The sequence below is a fragment of the Anas platyrhynchos genome, chromosome 4 (assembly GCF_047663525.1).
Source record: "Anas platyrhynchos isolate ZD024472 breed Pekin duck chromosome 4, IASCAAS_PekinDuck_T2T, whole genome shotgun sequence".
Classification (NCBI taxonomy): domain Eukaryota; kingdom Metazoa; phylum Chordata; class Aves; order Anseriformes; family Anatidae; genus Anas; species Anas platyrhynchos.
Window position 1 is genome coordinate 72,964,192 of NC_092590.1, and position 13,842 is coordinate 72,978,033.

Genomic DNA, 13,842 nt, shown 5'->3' on the forward strand with positions numbered 1-13,842 from the left:
GTTTTATGGACCTGTTAGCAGGAGATTATTTTTCTCTCTACATTGTAAAGAACAAATACTTGAACTGCTGGTTTTATTGGACATAAATGCGAGTATCTTGGAACTGGCTATATTTAGATATATAGCATTCTTTTCTATTTAACATTTCCTTGCCTTCTTGCATAAAGTAAGCCTGGTTATTCCACAAACACACGTATATGTATGTGTGGACTACGTGTTCCCTAATTTTCAGCACAAACTTCAAACTTTTTTTTTTTTTGCTGTAGCACAAAGTGGTAGCATCCTTTTATCATCTCAGAAGCCAAACTCCTCCATACACGTAAAACGTATTAATTACGTCAGATATGTGTGTTCACATCAGTGTGTGAGCGGCTGGGGTGCAGATGAGTATCTGCCCGTTCCCAGTGCCCTCGGTTTTGCAGCTAACCCTCGAGCAGTGGGCTGCCTTACCCTGCAAGCAGCTCTGCTGCCTGATTGCAGAACCCCAGTGCAACTCGGTGTGAATAGGGAACAAAAAGCGAGACCTTAGACGAAGACAAAAAATAAAATCCTAATGAAAGATGTGCACTGAATAGTAACTTGCGCTTTCATGTCTACCAACTGTGAAACCTCCGTAAGAATTGCTACTATTGTGCGAGTGTTCCCTCCTTCTTAATAGAGGTGTTCTGTATCCTGTTTTTCTTGTTGACTAGAGAATGACAGCTTTTAGAAGTATTGTAATGATGAAGTGCCATTAGCTGTATACCATTCATGTCTTAAATTGCATCCTTTGTTGTGTTCCTTGCTATTCTTGTAAAATAGTTGGGTATGGTCAGGATCTTGATTTCCAGCACTTCTGCTTTCTTTTTATTTTCTTGTTTTGTAGGTTATTCATTTTTTTTTTTGTTGAATTATATGTATTTCTGTGATCAGTTGGCATGGAAACATGGCTGCTTTATAGGCCAGTTGCTTTTAGCATTAATTTGCAGGTACTTGTTTTTGAATGTGAAAATGGAAACCATTTATGTTCTTCATCATTCCCCATCATTAATACTTGCATGCTTTCCGACGCAACATAAATTATCTTTCTTTCTGTCTTAAGGGGAAAAATGTACTTTTTTTAAAGTGGAAAAAAACAAAGTACTCTGCTGCTTCACGTACACCATATTAACACGGCAATACTTGGTATAAAAATAATTTCTATATAGATAGCTTGACAGTACAGTGAAGCAAAGACTAACACCAAATCGTACTTTAAAACCAGAAAGCTTATAACACTTTTCACAAACTCAAAGTCTTTTTTTTTCATGAACCTTACTTTCATTACTCTTCCTCTTTTGATTTCTGAAGAGCCCTGTTTTCTTAGAGGGGTTTGCTGAGTTTCGCTTGAAGAGAAGTTAGCGGTTTGCTTTGATCAGTAGTGAAGAAAATGGAGGAATACTTTTTGCTGTTCTGTGACTTGAGTTAGTGGGGTTTGCGGTTTCTGGAATACCTCAGTATGGGCAGAAGTGAGTTTGTAGGCTCTTCTCTGCTCACAGCTGCAGTGGTGACGGGAGGCTTCAGTGCCTGCTGCTTGGGGAAAAGCAAGTTGCACTGTCACACATCTCCATAATGAAGAATAGCTGGACTATCGGCGTGTGTTCACATTTACAGAAATCTGAAACTGTTGGATTAGGTACTATTTTAAGTATAGGTAACTAAATACCTCATTTAAGACATATTATAAGCAGGTGCAGATTGTCTGCTCTCAGGGTAGTAGCTTTCAACTTCTTTAGGATCAGGTTGAACCTCATTTTAATTTCTAATGGCTAAGACCGTTGTCTGAAGAGCTTATACAGATTGGATATGTGGAATAAAAATAAGATTTGAATTAATTTACTTTGGCTCTTACTTCTTCATCCCGTTCCAAACTTCCAACGCTTTGTTTCGGTAACTGTTTCATAGGGAGCATGCAGAACAAACAAATTCAATCGATAATGCTCTTAACTGTTTCGCATACTGTTTTCTTTACAGAAAGACTTCAGTACAGGAGGTGAGGGCTTTCTGTCTCGCTCTTGGCAGTTTACAGATGAGATTTTCACTAACCCCGATGCAGCTGTGAAAGAAGTTAGGCTGTGCCGCTTCCTGTGTGACAGCATCTCATCACAGGCACAGAATAAACCCATTTCTCTCCCCGCTTTCCCACCCCCCTTCTACTCCATTCTCTCTGATAAACAAATAGATCTTGTTAAGAGCAAAAAATAAACGTGTCCCACCCTCTCAGCATCTCGGTGTACTTGTCAGAGTGACTGGAGACAGGATGTCCTTCTTCCCCGGCTGTTGTAAACTGCTCTTTTTTGGTTCCTGTCCTCCCCTGAAGAGCCTGATGGCACTCCTGATCCGGGAAAGGCAGCAGAGAGAACCACAGTGGGGAAGAAATACGCCATTCATCGGCTTAATTGCCATGCAGAAATACTTTTTTTTTTTTTTTTCTTCTGGGTTTGACTGATCACCTATTTTCTCTCTGCAACTCATTTTTTTCAGTACTCGGCTTAGCTTCTTTCTGTGTTCTCAGTTGTTTGTCCAAGCGGCTGTCCTTGTTCCTTTGTCCTTGGTTGTTCTCCTGCAGCTCTCCAAGCTCTTGGTTCTGCCCGACAGAAGACGTAAGCTCACGTAGCAGCTGCCAGTTGTGCGGTTTGGGGTTAGATGCCCCCAGATTTCAGGACAGAGCTAGTACATCGAGTACGCTTGCTGTCGCTTGATCCCAGCTTTATACAACAGTGGGAAGAGAAGGTTTGTCTGTGTTTGTTTATGGACAGGTTGGATGCTGTCCTCATTGAAATCAGTTCCCCTTCTGCTGGGGAACACTCCCATAGGCTTCTGTAGGTGTTTCACAGACCTCCCAGAGAATTAAAATACTGACTGTGTTGTCCCTTAAGCATTTCTGACATAAGTTGTTACCGCAGCTCTTGTTTGATTAACAGGCATTAAAAAATAAATAGGCCGGCTTAATTTGAGTATTTTATCTAGGTGTTTGGGGAAATACTTACAGAGCAAGTATGGAAAGAAAGGTGTCAAAACATAGGTGTCAAACTGTAACCGGAAAAAGGTTTGTATTCTTTGAGGAAAAAATGACTTTGTCTTTCATTAGCTGTGCAGTTTTCAGTATTTCCATTCATCGTACGAGCCATTTGGCTGCTGGGAGATCCTTGTCTTCTAACTTTGTACGATGCCTACTCCAAAGTCGGTTGTCTGCGAGGGAATAATGCATTAAGGGGGTTTCATGGCATTTTGTTAACAAGTTGCTATGTTGCAACTTGCATGCCAGGTAATTTCACAGTCACTAACATTCAGGAGTTGTTGGCAAGCAAATTCCTGATGAAAATACTTCTAGGAAGCCCGAATGGCATTGGTACTCTTACTCGGAGTAGCAGCTCAGAAAAGCTCCAGAGGGACACATTTTACAAGATATTACAGTGATGTAACCTGTGTAAGAAATAATGATGCTAATTAATTATTTTTCCAAAAACTAATTGCAAGTGCATACAGGTGGAGTTGCCTCTTAAAGCATTTAGCTCTCCGAGCAGCACCAGCTCGTCCACCCCTTGTAGCTACCATATATTTTATGTGCTGTGAGGTTCAGACCTGATAAATGATCCTTGTCCGGGGTGCCTGTGGATGTTGGCTTTTCACTGCAAGTTATTTTCCAGATTTCATCTGCTATTCTCAGCACTCATTTCCCTTCTTCCTAACCGGGATGACAGTCCTGACCCAGAAGGGACAGAAGGAAAGAAAAGATTGATCTTTTGGAATAAAGTCTCTGAGGAAAATACCATGAGAGTTGAAATTTCCTCTGAATTCACTCTGGTGAAATAGCAAGTATGCTATCAAAGTACCTAATAAACACAAATAAAAACAAAAATAAAAAGTGGCAGTAACCAAAGATAGGGAGCAGAAGTAGTAACTTCTCATTTTGGTACTTTTGCAGTGATACACCTGCTCTAATTTGGTTTGCTTTACATCCAGAAAATAAGGAAAAATTGGTCTCTTGCGAAGACCTGCCTGTTCTGCTGTTGTTTCTTAGTCTCAGGAACAAGGATTTGTGTTTTCTAGCCACATTTTAGAAAATAGTCTCAAGCTCTTGATTTCTGGGGTTATCAGATAACTATTTTGCAGCTGGCAAGCAAAAAGTTATAATTTCCTTCTGTTTTTTTCAGGAATTACAGGCAGCAGGAAGCAGTTAGACTTTGATTTCCAGCATCTTTGCTGCGTTCATTTTTCAAGCACCAGAAGCAGTTTCAAAATAGACTTAGGTATTTGCGTGAAGTTGGTGATCCTTTGTCTTTGGATGATAAAATTCAAAGTGATTTGAGCATTTCCTGTGCTGGAGTGCTTTTAGAAACGTGATGCCCATGCAAGCTGTCCAGCACGGCACTGTTTGCCGTGCTGCTGACATTCCTCCTGTTTTTGCTTTCAGAGTACATAGAAATGGCACAGAACAGGCTGCCTGATTTTGGAAATTCTTCCTCGAGTCTAATACATTGGTCTAGTCTCCACTTAGCTTGCTTCTCGATCTGTTGTCACTCTCTCTTTTGTTTTGAAAGGAAGTCGCTGTGGTCCCTTTTGGTAACTGTCCATTTCTCACAAACTGCCGTGCTGCACAACTCTGAGGCTGTCGGAGTGAGAGGGGGAGATGACATTTGGGTGACGCACATGTGCGCCGTGGGCAGGCTTCCTAAATGTCTCTGCCTGCAGGCTGGGGGACACGGGCGCTATCACAAGTTGATTTTTTTAAGATCAGGCATAGATGGAGAAGGCAAGAATAAAACTGCAAACTGACATCTTGACGCTGTTTGCTAGGAAAGGTAATTGTGAACTCGTTTCCAAAATACAGTGCTAGATCACACCAAGAATGCACGGTAGGAAAGATGACCTGTTTAGAAATCTTGCCTGTGTGACGAACGAAGGGTACCCTTATGCCTTAAGATCTTGTGACTCTTAATAAAATCGATAATTCCTTTTATAACACTTTCTTGGAGCCGCTGTTTTAGCACTGATTAAGGCTTTATGCAATTTAGAGAGATGGGACATGATTTGTGCCCTGAAAAATTGATAATTTGAAGCCTTTATCTGCAGACAAAGCATTTTTATGCCTGTGAATGAACCCTTTTCAAGTTGAAAATGGTTAAACTACAGAGACTAAAATAAATGTTATAAAGCCTAGTGAAAAAATGCAAATACGGGTCATTTTTAAACACTTCTGACTTCTCACCAGATCAGTGGAAATAACTTAAAGCGTTCAAAAACCTTCTATAAACCCCTTTAGTATGTGGTATGTGTGGGAAGAAATATTTTGCTTGTCTCATCAAGTCATGGGAATAAGTCCCAGTTTTAACTGTGTTTTTCAGTACAGCTTTAACTGTGATATTGGGACCAAAGCCTTTGTAATTGAAACTCAAAATCTACTTGAAGAAAAGCTCAGTAGAACAGCTCTCTTACATCATGTGCTTTTATTATATTATGATTAAATGTAACACGATAATATAAACCCAGCCTTTGCCTTAAACTGCCTGTTTTATTTGGCACTTTGGCTGTTGTTACTGGCCCGTTCTCAGGGAGCTTGTCATTTTCATACATCCTGTTTGCTTACCTTCAAAATGAACATCTTTTTTAGAAAATCCGCTGTATTCAAGGTCAGTTTGGTTATAATGGGTTAGGGTCCCGCGTACCCTGGATGGGAGGTAGGTGCAAGACTTTGGTTTCATCATGCTGTAGACCTTCTCCTTTTCCCATTTTAACGATAGAAGGGCTCTCCAGCTTGCAGCCCTCATCAGCCATTTGCTTAATATCGATGGAGAATGGCAGAGGTCAGTGGCTGTGGGAGGAACCAAAAAGGGGGAGAAATTAAGAAGAGCTTTAAGGAGCCCTTTGCACTGGTTGAGTGTTTGTCAGGGTTGCTTTGGCTTTCAGGAAAACACAAGGGAGTGTAACTGAGGAAAGAGCGTGTTAGCCTCATTTACCAGAAACCATAATGCTGTGTTGAATTCCCCATTTTTAATTACACTGGTCTTAAATATATGTACGTATGTATAGCGCAGGCTTTGGAGAATTTTAGCTGTAAATCTTAAGGAAAGTTCCTAGCTCCCCTCCCCTCTTTGCATCCCTACCCAAGAGAATTGTAGTGTTTTTGTCACTCTGAGATAGCTAACAATAATAGCACCATGATTTTCAGCTGAAAGTGAAGAGCATTAGATGCTTTCCTAACAATACAAATAAAAAAACCTTACAAAGTAAATGGAGAACTGTGCTCCAGAGGCAGAATACTTCAGTACTGTTATTTTTAGTATCAGTGGAATGTGTTGCGCTGATCTCAAAAAATTAAACCTTGTGAAACTAATTTGATTATCCAAGGCCCCACACTTGCTTATCTTCATCCTTTTTGATAAGGAAAATAAGGAGTGCCCCGGGTAATAGTTTAACGTTCTTGGTCAAAGTACAGGTGTGCTGTTAGAGAAATTGCTTACAGTGTTTGGGATCGGAATAAAGGAAGCCTTTGATGTTGGCTTTGCTTGGGTTATTGGGTTTCTTTCTCGGAGACAGCATCCTGTGCAACATCTAAAATAAGAGAAAAGCACAAAGAGTCGCCATTATAACTTCTGAACATAGTCTGTCGTATTTTGTAGTACATTATTGGCAGCGCCGCTCAAACATCATGTGAAATTAATGCTCCGAAAGCAGCTGTATTGATAGCGCTACTAGATGGTATTTTTTTTCCCCAAGCATACTTACAGCTCAGGTGGTGGTTTAAAACAAATCCAAACCTGCTGTAATAATACAGCTTACTGTAAGAGCAACATTTTAGGAGGAGAGGGGGAAAAAAGTCTTTTATATTTCTTCCTAGTTCAAATACATAATATTTTACAGGCGAATCAAGAGCAGCTCCTTGAGTGTATTACGTTGTAAATTAACGTTATGTGGCTGCTCAGCTTTTATGCAATTCATGGCCACGATGCTGATCCTGATAAGATGACAAAGTAAGAAATAAAAGCATTGCTCCCTTTATATTGAACACATGGGTGAAGGAGCTAGGCTAAGGGCTGCTGATGGATCGCGCTTCACGTGGCCATGCAGCCCCGTTGTGCCAGCCCCTCCGGGCTTGTGCTCTGTATCCGATGCATTGTCCTCAAAATCTCCAGGACTGCGTCCTTCTGTGGAAAGTGTTTCAGTAAGTCTTGGCATGGTCCGTATTGTTACTGGAATGGCTCGGGGAGTTAATCATGCTGCTCCTATTACAATAGTTGAAACAGATTGTTTTTCCAGTTCCTGTCAGCAGGAGTTCTCTTGCCTTTTTTTTTTTTTTTTTTTTTCAAGTCACACCCACCAACCTATAAAGTTTATGGGCTGAAATGTAAGTTCCATTGTATTTTAAACTAAAAGCTTGGGTGTATGAGGGTGGGTGGCTGCTCCCCCCAGCCTCTTTGGTGGCCGCTCCAAGGTGGCAGCAGCTCTGTGCCCAGGTGTGCTGCAGCGATGCCTCCAGTGCAGGCTTGATTCATGCATTCGCTTCTCTATTTTGGGGATTTGGCCTCGCCAGTAAGGGGAAATCAATGCCTGGAACCTGGTGTGGGCAAAAGTGAGGGCTGAAGTGTGCCGATTCCCACCTTGTGCATGTCACAGGGGGCTTCTGCTGGTTCCCAAATAGCTTTGGCCTCAGGCACAGCCTGCAGGCAGGGGCACTTCGCAGCCATCTCAAAACTGGAGTTACAGGAACAAATTTGGCAGCCGTAGCCAGGAGCTCTCTGCAGCTGGGACTGATGGGAGTGTACTCAGGGCAGTTCCACCATCGCTGATTTTTTTTTTTCCCGTCCTTCTTCCTTTTCTTGTTACTTACTGCAGCTAAAAATACTTGAAGCAGACCTTTCAACTGTCCTTTAAAATGTTTTTGCCTTTCTCTGGGGCTTGCTTTCATGCATCTGTTACTTGAAAATGGGGCTTCTGCGATGTTCTTTCTTCTGTGTGTTTTATTGCTGACACTTGTGCTTTCTTATTTTAGTACTTGATGTAGTAGTTACTGAATATTGTCATTTGCTTTTGCTTTTTAAACCTTGTTAGACAATTAAAACATTTTACAGCAACTCATTATGTTATTATTGCTTGTTCGTTTGACATTAAATAGGTGTGATTCATATTGGTTTTGTTCCTCTTTTGAAAAGTATTGGTGAAGATTAGGCATATCATTACAGCCTGCTCCTGAATACGTTGAGTAATTTTTTGACAGATGTGCAATACTTCCAGTTTTCACCTGGATGTTTGAAGTACATGTGTAATTAGTAGAAAGTGATGCCAGATGATTTTATTTCCCCTTAACAGAACTTTATTTCTGATCACTGGCTTTCAAAATCTGTCATGTGGGACATGTGTGTATGTACCCTGACAAGCATTTAGGATTTCATGTACATGCTGCCAGGTATCCGACAAATAAGAGTAGAATTACTAGGTGTTTAATAAAGACAGGTTAGGGAACACTAATAAAAAAGACACAACAGAAATGCTCATCCACAAAGTTATCAGCCTAATATCTGAGAATGACACATTTATTTTTTTGTGTCACTGTGGAGGAGTAATGAGAAATCATGACTCCAGGTTCCAGGAACAGCAGGGAAATGTGACATTTTATAAACAGAAATCACTGGCTTATTTTCTTCAGATAATATTAAAAGGGAAGATCAAATAAGCTGGTGGCATGGAAATATTCTCTGCTTAGGGGTTTGTACTGGATGCTGTAGAAATCTTCTTGGGATACCCATGCTGATTCCTCACAAGTGGTAAAATAATGATGTGATGCATTCATAAGTCTCTACCGTGGAAGTCTGTGGACGAGGGTGGTAATTAGAGATAGCAGTGCTGTTGCTTATGTATTTTGTGTAAGGGAAAGAGCAGCGAGTGTCCCAGAGAGCGGCTGGGTGTATTTCAGTCTTTGCAATTAGCAAGAGGATATACGTGGGTGTGACTGCTGTGCACATCATTGGGTCAGCACAGCGCCGGAAACCACTTCTATTTTTCTTGGTCTCTTGCAAATTAAAAAGAAAAGAAGGAAGATGGCTTGTTTTTACTGGGTTTAGGTAAATAAAAAAGCACAGAGTGCCATAATATTCATCATCTGTACTTTTTCAGGGTGCTTAGCATTTACTTCCAAGCCCTGTAGACTTAAGCAGAGACTGCACATGTGCTTTAAGTGAAGCTAATGCTTAGTTTTCTCTTACATGTATACTACAAAGTCCAAATCTTGTTCCTTTGAAAATCAGCTTGGGATTGTTCCCATTAATAAGATTTACAGCAGGTTCCCACAATCTTAAGAAGCATAGTTAGAAACCTTTAATGAGAAAAGACGAAAAGTCATCTATTAAGAAATTGAGGCTTGCAAGGCTAGCTACCACTTTTTTGTATGCTCTGCTTGTTGGTGCTGTTCCTTATTTACCCCATACCCAAAGTCTTAATCCCACATCCCAAGTCATGGGAGATGACAACCTGCTTTTGCTGAAGGCAATGCCAAAAGATGCTGGATCTGATTCTGGTGGAATCGGGACATTTGTTTTGCATATTCAGCATATTTACATGCTGGTAAACACTTTTTTTTCCCCTCCCCTCTTGCATCTATTTCACTGATCCGTGCACCTGCATTTCATTTCAAAGTTTATTTCTACTTGATTGCTTTTTAGTTTTGTTCTACCTCGAATCTAAATGTCACCTGAGGTCACAGCACACACAGGAATGAGCCTACCAAAACAAAGTCCAAAATTTAAAAATGCATTACGTGTCAGGAGCCATAACATATGCTTTTTAAGTATGGCGTTTCTGGGAATTTTAATAGTGCATTTTGGCAAATCTAATTCATAACAGCTTCTGTGTTCATGTTCTGAGAGGGATATTTTTTGTTTGTTTTGACAACTTGTTCTTTATGGAATTAATATTAACATTTATTTTTAAAAAACATGGTATTTTTTTGGAGGACTTCTGGTAAATAAGTGACAGCTCTGACTACATTTACAGCCTAGGTAAGAATATAAAGCGAAGGTAAATGCCAGAGGGGATTAGTCTTGTGTTACGTGTGCAAGATTGTAAATTAGTTGAATGTCCAACCTGTCATTTTAGGGTCTTGTTTTTGTAAATATAGATCAGATTTTTCAGCAGTTCGCATTTTGTTTAAAAACCGAAATCCCTTTGATGTTTTTACTGTGTGTAAGGGAAGTTTTGTAGGGAAAAATCTTTGAAAAGGACATTGTCAAGGGAGTTTTCCTGCTTATTTAATCCTTGCACTTGTGAGGATCCTCAGAAACGTGAAAATGTAAAGTCCCCTTCCCAAGGCTGCTGTCCTCCATTTCATGTACTATTGGTTTGTCATTATAGGGTTACTGATAAGTGTTGTGCTTTTTGGCATTGATGTATTTTTCAGAAAAAAGAATTGAAGCATTTGTTTTGAAAAAAGAACAACACATTTAAAGAATTACATGGACTTTGCAAACAGATTTAAGAAAATGAAAGGTAGGTCAAACTTTGGGCCTACAAACCTGACAATGTCCTTTACTTATAACGTGTATGCCTTATGTGAGAGACAGTCGTGGTCCTAATGATGTCATGTTAATCAGCAGCAGAAAAATGTGAAAATGACATTGCTAATCCTCTTTACTCTTAATAGCTTATCTTGTTGTGTTTGGTATGTTTTCTCATGTCAGCGAACGCTGACAGACTGCTTTGAGATCTCTGTTGTGCGGCCTGATCACTTTAATTACTGTCGGCCCCTGACATAAATGGCTGTTTTGGGAAAGGCTTAAAACAAGCTAAAAGGGCCCAGAATATGTCAGGGCGAGCTCTCCTACCCTCCAGTGGCGTCCAAAGCCGCTGTGCCCTGGCAGCTCGGCGCGCTGAGGTGCGCCTTTGTTTCAGGAGGGGCAGGTAGGCCTCAGGAGGGGGAGGAAACCACCACGCTTGGGTAGGTCTTTGTTTTCTTTCAAGTATTTAACAACAAAAAAATGACATTTAGGGCTAAGGCTGGGCTGATAATTCGTAAGTCACCACACAGGCAGAGGTGTGGAGGCGGTAGTTGGCGAGCCTCCCCCTCAGGTTTTGGTTACAAGAGCTGAGGGATAAGTTCGCCGATCCTCTGGTTTGCGAGCGCTGGGCTGACCTCTGATCGATCGAGCACACGGTTGAAAGCTGCTGTTTGAATTTTTCAAGCTTTTTTCGTAAAGACTGGACCAGAAAAGGGTTTAGATGCTGTTTCGTAGAGCAGCTAGTCCAAATTGTAGCTCTCAAAAGGCACTTCTGCCGTCCGTCCATAACAGCTGTGCACCACGCTGTGACTGCTCTGTCTGCATGCACCCTACACGTGGTATTATTTTAGAAAAATTCCAGCAGTCACTGACACGGGAGCTGCTACTGGGGCAAGAGCTTCACCACCAGATTATTTCCATAGTGAGGAGAAAAAAACCCAAACCCACTCATAGCTGGATTGAGCATACCTTAAGGCTAACCTTTGGGGATAACCCTTTGAGGGTAGCCTTTGCTTTCCTTAAATACATTTAGATAACCTTAAGGGCCTGACTTCTACCCAGCCAACCACCACGTTCAGAGTAAAGGCTTCTCACTCCATCCTCGGTAGTCGCTCCGGTGCTTGGCTCTCAGCACGGTGCTACGGGAGATCACATGCTCTCCTCGCATCCCTGCTCACCTAGGCAAAAGCTTTGCCGCATGAGTGGTGCCGACTGGTCCAGGTACGTCTCTTTACAATGCACCTGCTTGTCCTGCTCTGGTGCTGTGTGTGTCCTAACAGTCCCTGGTATGTTAATGGCCGGTGGCAGCACAGCAGGTGTGGTGGAAAACCAGCAGCCAAATGGGGAAGGGTGCAGATGCAGTGAGAAGCTTTGACTTTGAGTTTCCTGGCTTCTGTGAGCACAAGTCAGACCCTTAATGTTGTTTTAATGTATTGTTTGTGTTTAATTTTTTAGTAAAAATTTGAACACGATCCAGGCTACAGAGGTTGCAGTGGATAAGAAGTTTAAAAGCTTTGGTTCAAGATTACAGGAGGCTGCAAGAAAAGTTAAAGACATGGAAATGAGGATCGAATGACAGGCTGCTATTTTGCCTCAGAATACTGAAGATTGTAAAGCATTGAGAAATCGAATTCATGACCCTGGAAATCAAGCTCAGATTAAGAAATGTCAGGTTGGTAGGGGTTCCTGAAAGTCTCAAGTTAGGATAAACTGAGATTGTTTTCCCTTAACAAAGGTTCTAGGATGTGGGGGTGGATGGTATGCTTGTTATTGTCTGTGTTATATAAAATGCTACCATACTTAAATAAGCCAACTAAGTGAAATTTATTTATTTATTTATTTAAAAAAAAAAATGAGTTTTGTGCTTGTGGTTCTGAATGTTGCTTTTGACCAGTTTACAGTCATACTCCTCTCTGGCACTGAGCTGCATGATTTACTGTTAATGCAGGAATGGAAAATACTGCTGTTAAATACACATTGCTTTATCCTGCCACACCAAGGGTCTGCTGCAAAACCAAGCACGGGGTGCAGTGTGACATTTCTAGATAAGAACCAGGCCGAACATATCTAAATGGTGAAAGAAGTAGTTTTTCGTTCAAACGGTTCTGATTCATAGCGAAACTGTGTCTTTGCAAATGTAAACTTTAAATAGTGACTGCCACTGTGATTAAGTTACTGTAAGCTTACTGAAGTGTTGAGTTATTGTCTGCGATTTAGTGATACGGTATTTAGGCAGAAAGATTGTGCAACAGGAAGTCCATGCTGAAGTTCAGAGAGGATTTTGGCAAGCAAAGGTTTGTGGGGTTTTTGTGGTCAAGGTCACTGGGTATATTTGAGTTCTGGGGACTCTGTTAACAAGCCTGAGATACTCCTGGGGAGGGTTACCCTCCCACTTGTTTTTCTGACTTCAGTTCTTATATTTTGGGGCTTGGTCTGGCATGCTACTTAGCACCAACATCAGACAAGAGTCCCTTGGTTCAAATGGGTTACACTGGCCTAAGGGAAAAAGAGACCGCACCTTTATGTATTTTAGAGGAATTGTTACTTTTAAAGAGCTGTGTTTGTTCTGTGGTACTGTATTTTTCTGAGAGAGTTCTAGATAGATGGAAGAGTGATTCTTGAAGGGGACAGCTTTTAATCTTGTTATCTCTTTGGACTGTGTGCACTCCTCTGTTGACAGAGATGCTTCTGCTGTAGCTCTGGGGGAAATGAACTATGTCATGTTCTTCCTCCATCTTCAACAGCTTTAGGATCAAAGTTCTATACGTTTTCTCTTATTTACTTGAGCTTGGATTCAGACTTGTCATTGAAATCCTGGCTTTGCCGGACTGACAGTTAAGAAGCTGACCATAACACCTCGCTTGTAAAACAAGCACAGTTATTATATTCAATATGAACAGGGCTTGCAATGTCATTTTTACATTTATGTTTCAAAACATAATTGCATTTTATTAATGCTATTACATACACTATTTTGAAAGAAACATGAACAAGTCTGTAACATGCTTTACTTTAGGGTGTTTCAAAGTAAATTTAATACGGGGTTTTATAATTAAGTTCCCATTAAAAGATAGTAATTATTCTTGGGATAACTATGTAGCATTTGCATTGTGTATTCGTGCTGTGTTTGTCCTGTGCCACATTATTAGTGTGTGGTTAGTTTATTAAAAACGACTGTATGAAGGTTATGTGGCCACTTCTGGTTCAGATGCGTAACAACAAGCAGTAAGTTAGCAAGATGCAGGATTTCTGAAAATGATATTAAAAATGATCCCATTTCATTTTGGTGGTTGGAAGTGCTGGTTTAGAAATAATTGGTGAGATTTTTCTGTGC

At 40.8% G+C, this 13,842-nt stretch overlaps 1 protein-coding gene across 18 annotated transcripts in view; it reads left to right on the plus strand.

Annotated features, from left to right (window-relative positions):
• CTBP1 (C-terminal binding protein 1) overlaps window positions 1-13,842 on the plus strand; it is a 229,174-nt gene that overhangs the window by 174,763 nt on the left and 40,569 nt on the right. For 7 of the 18 annotated variants that reach the window (XM_072037860.1, XM_038177824.2, XM_072037856.1 and 4 more), the window contains one exon: window positions 11,964-12,180. The exons of 9 other annotated variants lie outside the window; for them this stretch is intronic. In XM_072037860.1, the coding sequence (XP_071893961.1) occupies window positions 12,174-12,180 (7 nt within the window). In that variant the 5' untranslated portion in view covers window positions 11,964-12,173. Of the gene's footprint in view, window positions 1-10,411; window positions 10,501-11,963; window positions 12,181-13,842 lie in introns of all 18 variants that reach the window. 2 more of the 18 variants (XM_005016132.6, XM_038177822.2) reach the window with 2 other exon arrangements.